This window comes from Epinephelus lanceolatus, chromosome 7, assembly GCF_041903045.1.
Source record: "Epinephelus lanceolatus isolate andai-2023 chromosome 7, ASM4190304v1, whole genome shotgun sequence".
Taxonomy (NCBI): domain Eukaryota; kingdom Metazoa; phylum Chordata; class Actinopteri; order Perciformes; family Serranidae; genus Epinephelus; species Epinephelus lanceolatus.
Genome location: NC_135740.1, coordinates 8,787,907 through 8,797,062, shown reverse-complemented (window position 1 = coordinate 8,797,062; position 9,156 = coordinate 8,787,907). Strand labels below are relative to the sequence as shown.

The 9,156-nt window shown below is 39.6% G+C and overlaps 1 protein-coding gene across 1 annotated transcript in view; it reads right to left on the bottom strand.

The window, feature by feature from the left end:
* Positions 1 to 4,732: 4,732 nt before the first annotated feature.
* LOC117261473 (alpha-1,3-mannosyl-glycoprotein 4-beta-N-acetylglucosaminyltransferase B) overlaps positions 4,733 to 9,156 on the bottom strand; it is a 44,030-nt gene continuing 39,606 nt past the window's right edge. Inside the window, exons 14-15 of the mRNA XM_033633882.2 lie at positions 7,823 to 7,935; positions 4,733 to 5,177 (exon numbers count right to left, since the gene is read on the bottom strand). Of these exons, the coding sequence (XP_033489773.1) occupies positions 5,160 to 5,177; positions 7,823 to 7,935 (131 nt within the window). The 3' untranslated portion in view covers positions 4,733 to 5,159. The remainder of the gene's footprint in view (positions 5,178 to 7,822; positions 7,936 to 9,156) is intronic.

Here is a 9,156-nt window from a genome sequence, read left to right as displayed (position 1 = left end):
ATGAAATGTTTCAGTGAAGTTTCCTAAAACTTATAATCTGTTTCATATTTCTCGTGCTCACAGAGTCACTAAGGATGCTCGGAAGGACAAGTGACCCACTGCTTTGCCCTCTGCATTTTCAGTCTTGGTATATATACCGCATATACAGGCGGGTGTCAAATTAAAGGAAACGTAAGAAGAAATTAGAGACATAAAAAATGCAGCTAGGAAGTGTCTGTTCATCCCTCCATTAGAGCTCCACACACTATGTATGAATCCATGATGGGGAGCACTGAAGCAAAAACGTAATAACACACTTTGTCTTATTTTTTATGTTTTTCCTTTCATTTGTCACCTACCTGTCGGTTTCTGTGGTAGACACAATCTAAACTGGTGTAGTCATTGATTGAATGATTCCACACAGGACATTGGTTTCTCTATATGCAACTAATGCATATGCTCTGGTTTCCCAGGAACATCTTAATATCAACATGTTTGTTACCTGAGAGAGACCCTGTTAAGATGTTTGGAAACTGGGTGTCACTTATAGACCGTTTCAAACCGGACAACATAAACATTCTAAATGGGTCCCTTTGTATTTCCTGTTTGAATGTATGTTAATGCAGAAGCTGACAGGAAGTAAACAGGGACCAAAGTTTTTCCCCTAGCAACAGAATAGCAATGAAACAGTCCATAGGCTGTAGGTGCAGCAGTGGTGTGTATTATGGAGCATGTTCTAGGGTTGGGTGATACAGAAAAATTCAAATAGGCCTACCTCGATATTTTTGAGCAAATACCTCAATATTAATATTGTGACTATACTGAAGGGTTGACTATTGGTGCTTTTACAAAATATTTACACAATGAGATTTTTGATAAATAATCAGCAGTAATATGAATATAATGACTTAAGTGGGTGAAGGCAAATAATAGAGCAGCAGAATGTCTTACCAGAACAGTCAGAAAACACTGTAACGTAGCCTTTAAAACCAGGAAAATACAACACCTATTATATGCAAAATTTAAGATATTGAGATATTTAGTCACATATCACAATATCAATATAATGTCAGTATATTGCCCAGCCCTACCCCGCTCCAAGTAAATAATATTGTTTGGATCACTGTTTTTTCTGTGGTGTCTTTGTCTTTATTTCTCATTGTACCCCAGTGTTTGGTAGCTAGGCCCTTCAAGTTGAAGCCCCAAAGTGAAGAATTTGAAAGCCTCTCATTTTGCAGCCTATTAGTCGGTTAGGATATTGTTTGAAATTTTCTGACTGATACCCAGCTTTTGGCAAAAATATCAAAACAAAATCTTCTCTGTATCTTACACTGAGAAGCATGAACATGTTTTCTGCAACCACCCCTTTTTTCATTAAAAAAAGAAGCCACAGTTCTCAAATGTTAAATGTCTAAATACAAACAAGCACACAAGAACTTTGCCTAAATAATCGTCCATAATTAGTTATGTTTAAATTAAGAACTGTCTGATCAAAGAATTAACAATATGTATTGTGAATCTGACATCAGTGTACCTGACACTTTTTGATACAATGCTACAGACTGCAGAAACATCTTGCTTTCACAAAAGAAAACTAAAATTTAGACACCTTGTAATTAAGAGTTACTATCTCGTAATGTTGGAGTATCTTATACCTTATTATCTAACATTTTAGTTGCTACCTCGTAAATATAAGTTACTATCTTGTATTTATGAGTTACTACCTCATAATTATGAGTTACTTTCTTGTATTTGAGTTGCTAACTTGTAATTGTCAGTTGCTACCTCTTATTCATGAGTTACTATCTCGTAATTTAAGAGTTATGATATCGTATTTATAACTGTCTACCTCGTAATTAAGAGTTACTTCATCGTATTTATGACTTACTACCTCGTGATAATAAGTTACTATTTCGGAATTATGAGTTCCTATCTGGAAATAGTGAGTTATTATCCCATATTTTTGAGTAAGTATCTCGAAATTATGAGTTACTACCTCGTAACTATGAGTTACTAGCTTGTATTTGAATTACTGTTGTAATTGTGAGTTACTATCCCATATTCTTGAGTTAGTATCTGGTAATTTTAAGTTACTATTTTGTCATCATGAGAAAAGTTATCAGTCATCATCAACCTAAGCTACAGAATACAACACTGGGCATGAATGGCCCTATCACATTAAACTGCTTTTATTTCCCTCTTATCATGAAACAATGATAACACTGGTATGAAATCCTGATACATCAATCAAAGATCTTGTCATTACGATAAGTCTATTTTTTTTCTTTTGTGACTGCACTTCTGAAACAGACAAAATTTGGTCAGAAACAGTACTGAGAGTAAGAAATATAGAATCACATAAAAATACGTTTTTGACACTCCCACACTGATGTAAAGTACACTGCTCAAAAAATGTAGGGAGCACTTCAATGACACATCAGATCTTGATGAACAAATTATTCAAGTTGAAAATCTTTACTGATATATAATTTGTTGTATTTGTTGTATATTATTGTATAATTTGTTGAGAACAAAATGATGGAACAACAGTCAATGGAAACCAAAATCATCAACCCACTGAGGGCTGGATTCAAAATCACACTGAAAATCCAAGGAAAAAATTTAAATCACAGGCCAATCCAACTTGTGTGACTTTTATCACAGCAACTCATGATGTGACTCAGCAGTGTGTATGGCACCAGCATGCTCCTGATGAGTCGATGGATGCTGTCCTGGGGGATCTCCTCCCAGACCTGGGATGAGTGAGCTCCTGGACAGTCTGTGGCGGTACTTGGCAGTGTCAGATGCACCAATACATAATGTTCCAAAGGGGCTCAATTGGACTCAGGTCAGGGGAACGACAGAACCAGTCAATGGCATCACTGCCTTCATCATCCAGGAACTGCCTAAACACTCCGGCCACATGAGGCCGGACATTGTCCTGCACCAGAAGGAACCCAGGGCCCACTGCACCAGGGTAAGGTCTGACAGTCGCTCTGAGGATTTCATCCCAGTACCTAACAGCAGTCAGGGTACTGTTGGCTTTGACACAGAGGTCTGTTTGCCCCCCCAAGGATATGCCTCCACAGACCATCACTGACCCACCACCAAAGCGGTCATGCTGGATAATGCAACACACCACTAGAGGGTGTTGGTTCCTTATGCCACCCTCTTGGAGTCTGTTTCTGACAGTTTGGTCAGAAGCATGCACACCAGTCTGCAGGAGGTCATTTTGTAGGGCATTTGCAGTGCTCCTCCTGTTCCTCCTTGCACAAAGGAACAGATACCGGTCCTGCTGCTGGGTTGATGCCCTTCTACAGCCCTGTCCAGATCTCCTGGTGTAACAGCCAGTCTCCTGGTATCTCCTCCATGCTCCTGAGACTGTGCTGGGAGACACAGCAAACCTTCTTGCGACTGCATGTATGGATGTGCCATCCTGGAGGAGCTGGACTACCTGTGCAACCTGATTGGGCTGCAGGTACCACCTCATGCTGCCAGTAGTGACAAGGACACTAGCAGAACACAAAACTAGAGAAGAGTGAGTCAGGAAGGATAAGGACAGAGCAACTGTCTGTGGCCACCACATGTAAAACCATTCCCTTTTTGAGGGTCATCTTGCTTTTGCCTCTTCATTGCTCCTGTTGTCACTTTCATTTGCACCAAAGCAGGTGAAACTGATTCACAATCACTTGTGCTTCCTAAATGGACAGATTGATATCCCTGAAGTTTAACTGACTTGGTGTTAGACTATGACCATCAAGAGTTCCCTTAATTTTTTGAGCAGTGTATGTTGGTCATGATATGACCTATTGATCGCACTGGATGTTGTTTGAGACTTTTAAAGATATTTTTTTTAATGGGCATTTTTGCCTTTTAATTGATAGGATAGTGAAGTGTGAAAGGGGGAGAGAGAGAGGGAGAGACATGCAGCAAAGGGCCACAGGCTGGAGCCGAACCCGGGCCGCTGCGGCAACAGCCTTGTACATGGGGCGCCTGCTCCACCACTAAGCCACCGACGCCCCGCAAGGATACAATTTTAAATGAATAATTCTAATTCTTTAATTCTACATAAAGGTAAAAAAAAAGTGTTAGTCACTGTCAGTACATTTTGACTTCCCTACCGTGCCCATGGCTCTCAGCTCATTGGTTCCTTTTGAAGATGTAAATTTAGTCAAAATACACTGGTGTGTATATGAGTGTGAGACAGAGAAAGAAGATATAGCAGGCTTTGGATAAACATGCAATACTTTGTTTCCTTTAGTCTTACCATAGGACTTCTTGACAGTAAGTAAAATGTTGCAAACCTTATCCTTCGATATAAATTGAAACAGCTGTATCAGACAGATGTTTATATGTGCCAGTGTCTGACTCTCAAACTAATAAAAGCATACCTGAAAACCAGTCTATTTGGTTGTTGTCAGAACTGATACAACTTCCTCTATTTAATGTCACAACAGTGAAACATCTCTGCATGGCACAATAACACATACAAGACCATTGTTACACTTTGTGGGATGTGTTTAGTGGTTTTGAATTTCATGTAAATGCAGCTTAATGCAGAATAGCTACTGCTCCACCTGGCTCAGTCGTGACAAGGTGCTTAAAAACATCAGTGAGTCCAAAATGGTAAAAAAAAAAAAAAAAAAAAAAAGTGAAACGCTGCATAGATTCAAGTGTGCGGAAATCTTTTTTTTTTTTTTTTTTTTTTTTTTTTTTACCATGGAAATGCAGGATAAACAATCCAAAAACAAGCTGGTAGTGTATTTTTTTCTTTATTTGTTACAACAAAATATAATGTAATAGCATAATAAATTACTCATGGAGGAGCTCTGCTGTTTTAGCAGTGAACTCTTTGATAAGTGGAGTGTCTTTAAACAGCTACTCTGAGCCAGCAATGTGGCCAATTCAGTCAGCTCACAAGAGAGCTGGATTCCCTTCATATTCCATAACACAGCATGTTTAATATTGCAGTTTTAATCCAAACTGTGTGACCTTACACAAATGTGGGTCCTCGTTCCTCATGGGCCACAGTCCCAGTCGGTTAAGGCACTTCATGTAATCCTTATAAATAAAAGCTCCTGTAGTGAAAGTCTTTATCCAGCAGGTGGAGCAGTTTGCTCAGGTGACGCACTGGACTTGATGGCAGTGTGTGTCTGTGGTTTCCTCTGCTTCTGCGGTCTTCAAACTTTAATGAGTATCTGACAGACAGGAACAAGAGTGAGTCTTAAGCAAAGCTTAGCTGCTGTAAAACCACACACACACACACACACACACACACACACACACTGTGTGACAATAGAGATAAAAACCTACGCCAGCCAGTGCATAGCTTAGTTCAACTTTCAACCATACACTCATTTTAAATTTTGCTACTGTTAATTTTCTTTGTCCACTTCCAAAGACAATGACACTACTTTCAAATTGCAATGAGAAGGCTGATGAATTTTTTTCCCTTTTCACTGAAAAATATCTGACTGGAATTGAAACCTTGTCTATTGAAATAACAGTGGCATCCCCAGAATTTTTCAAAGGAGTGGCACACCGAAACCAAAAGCTGTAACAAAATTTCAGGAATTCTATTATGCTGTTGAAATATATAGGCAAGTTGAAATTTGGAAGTTAAGGAATCACATACTTTGGCTTCCTATTTTACAGTTAATATGACCAATTATCAGATTAATGCTGGTACAGTTGAGTTCCCCAACAATCCTGTTTTGATGTGTAATGTATCTATACATGTTAGGTCATTGATTGTTCTTCAAATATGCTGACTGTCCTTTTGCTTTAAAAGACAATAATACAGTTTTAATTTGAAGGACATTGATTGTAAAGAAGAAAACATTTAATGGGAACAAGCCTTCTTAAGTTTAGGGGAGACTCATTGGTGCCCATACAACCCATTTTCATTGAGATATCTCAAGGTGAGAGGTCAAGGTCCTTCGCCAAAATTTTGCCTAAATTTGGAGAGTTACTTTTTCCCCCTTTCTGACAGGCTAGCATGACGTGGTTGGCACCAATGGATGCCTTAGGTTGTCAAGTTTCACAAGATACCACTACCTTCACACTGGCCTAGAAGCCACAGCCTCTTAAATACAGTAACATCAGCCTAAAAATATTTTTCCCAGGGCTTCAAAAATGCATTGTCATTTGTGGTCCTCTATGCACCATTCGGCCCAGCCAAAGGGAGTGCAGCCAATGAGAACAATGAAGTAAAGTTGTCCCAGTCTTGCATGTCACAGTAGTGACAGGAAAGTGAGGGAGGTTTCAATCAAGCCAGGTGTGTTCATGCCTTGGGAACAGGTCTAATCAGGTAGGTCGGGAAATTTGTGTTTTGATTTGGCAAGAGGAACTACACCTGTCAGCATTTGAATGGAATGTGGTAAGGTCAGTAGATACTAACACACATGCATGTGTGAGTACTCATGTGACATAGTTTTAATGCAAGTCAGTGGTTAGATTTCTTTAATTAGATGGTTGGATTTTTTTTCCACTTGCGTCGGTGTTAACGTCACAACTGTGCAAGATGCAGTCCATAAACATTAAAGGTGTTATGGAGATCAAAATAAACTTTTAGAACTAAAAGCTCTGTGTCATTAAAAGTTTAATGCTAACTGCATACAGTACATACAATGGGCCTCATTCACACACTGTTCTTGACAAGACATTTCCCACCTATGCAGTTTTCAAGAAGATTCTGACATACATCAATGTTTTCTTATTTGGGATTTGTTCTTAGGTAAAAACAGAATCTACACACACTCAAGAGCACTCATGCACAGCTTGAACAGCACTATGGTGTTCGTCTCTGTCCTCTGTCCTGACAGTTGTGCTACTGTAATGCATACAGCTTGTGGTTTGCAGGTCGGGTGATTGAATTACACCTATTTTTTGCATCCCTTGCATTTGTGGGATTTTACATTAACTCCTGTCACTACTAAACATGACAGCTCGTTTGGCGTTCACTCTCTGCAGGAGCAACTCCACTTCTTAACAGAAGGGTTTTTTTATGTCTGGTGCTCCCTCTTATTTTCTATTGGGCATTCTTGACTTTATTCTCTCAACATTTCTTCTTCAGTCTCTGTGCACACACGACCCTGCAGTCTCATATGAACTATCACGTGGTGCCAACTAATGAGGACACTGGGATTCATCATGATAAGAACATAGATGTGAAAAATTCTGCCATTTTAGATACGTTGTGAATTTAACATAGACTTTTCATAGGACTTTTCTTTAGAACAAATTTAAGAAAACACTCAGGAAAATATTGGTGAATGAGGTCCAGTGACTGTTCGCCTTATGCTTCCCAAAAACTTTACGTGTATGTGTCTTGCTGTCAGTATGTGCTTTCTTTATTTGATCTATAGTTTCATCAGTCTTGGAACCCACTGGCTATCACTCTCACGAGGATAAGCCTCTGGGGGAGACGGGTAGTAAGCTGATTTCTAGGCCAATATTTCTTCCCTCTGTCAGTCATTTCAGCTTATATCTATAAACAGACATCTGCATATGAATGCAGATAAATAAATTAAAAACGTAAATCATTGTCAGATAATAGCAGATGGGCTCCAAGATTGCATTTCGGCCAAGGCGTTCGGCCTCTCTACATGACTCTCTAGAATGCTTCAGATACCAAAATCTTGTCCAGATTCTGCATTCATATGCAGATATCTGTTTAAACACATTATAATTTCATATTGACTGCAAGTGTGTCTAGGTTTGAATATGTAAACATCCTCCATAGTGCTGCTGTTTAATTAAGCAGTGCATGTAAGTACACACTCACACACTCTCAAACAGAGGCGAATACACACATGAACAAACACAAACTGTCAGGTCAGACCTCACTCAGCAGAGCCCAGACGTCAGCGTCAGAGTGAACCACCAGGCGTAGTGCTGTGATTGGCTGCAGCACCTCTTCAATCTCCCCCTCGGCTATTCCGTTCTCAAACGCACCTGAAACACAAACACACACACTTGTCATGTTCTATGTGCAGGTATATGGCTGAAAGCACAAACAGTCCAGCTAACACTGTATCTCCTTTTAAAACAGTTAAGTCTTTCACAAACACACACAGACACAGACATATACAGATATAGACACAACACAAACTCCTCATGCACAGTGGCATGCAAAAGTGTGGGCACCCCAGGTCAAATTTTGTTTACTGTGAGTAGTTAAGTATGTAGAAGATGAAATGATCACATGAACACATTTCTTCAATATTTAAAGCAATATTTTTTAATTTCAATCTTTTACAGTTTTTAAAATAAAAAATGGAAAGGGCCTGAAGCAAAGGTTTGGGCACCCCGCATGGTCAGTGCTTAGTAGCGCCCCCTTTGGCAAATATCACAGCTTCTAAACACTTTTTGTAACCAGCTAAGAGTCTGTCAGTTCTTGTTTGGGAGATTTTTTACCCATTCTTCCTGCAAAAGGTGCAAACAGATTCTTGGGCCGTCTTGCATGCACTGCTCTTGCGAGGTCTATCTACAGATTTTTAGTGCTGTTTAGGTCAGGGGACTGTGAAGGCTATGGCAAAACCTTCAGCTTGCTCATCTTGAGGCAGTCCATTGTGGATTTCGAGGTGTGTTTATGATCATTGTCCTGTTGTAGAAGCCATTCTCTCTTCATCTTAAACTTTTTACAGATGATGTGAAGTTTGCTTCCAGAATTTGTTGGAATTTAACTGAATCCATTATTCCCTCTACCTTTGACATGTTCCCCGTGCCACTGGCAGTAACACAAGGCCAAAGCATGATCAATCCACACCTGTGTTTAACAGTTGGACAGGTGTTCTGTTCATCAAATTCTGCATTCCTTTTTCTCCAAACATACAGTGTACCTTTACTCATTGCATTCAGAGAGTTATATTTTACCTTCATCAGTCCACAGGACTTGTTTCCAAAAATCATTAAGGCTTGTTTAGATGTTCCTTTGCAAACTTCTGATGCTGAATTTTGTGGTGAGGACACAGGAAAGGTTTTCTTCTGATGACTCTTCCATGAAGGTCATATTTGTACAGGTGTCGCTGCACAGTTTAACAGTGCACCACCTCTCCAGAGTCTGATAAATGTTCCTGCAGGTCTTTTGCGTTCAAACAGGGCTTTGCTTAGCCTTTCTATCAATCCTACAAGCACCTCTCTCTGAAGGTATCCTTGGTTTTCCAGACCTCAACT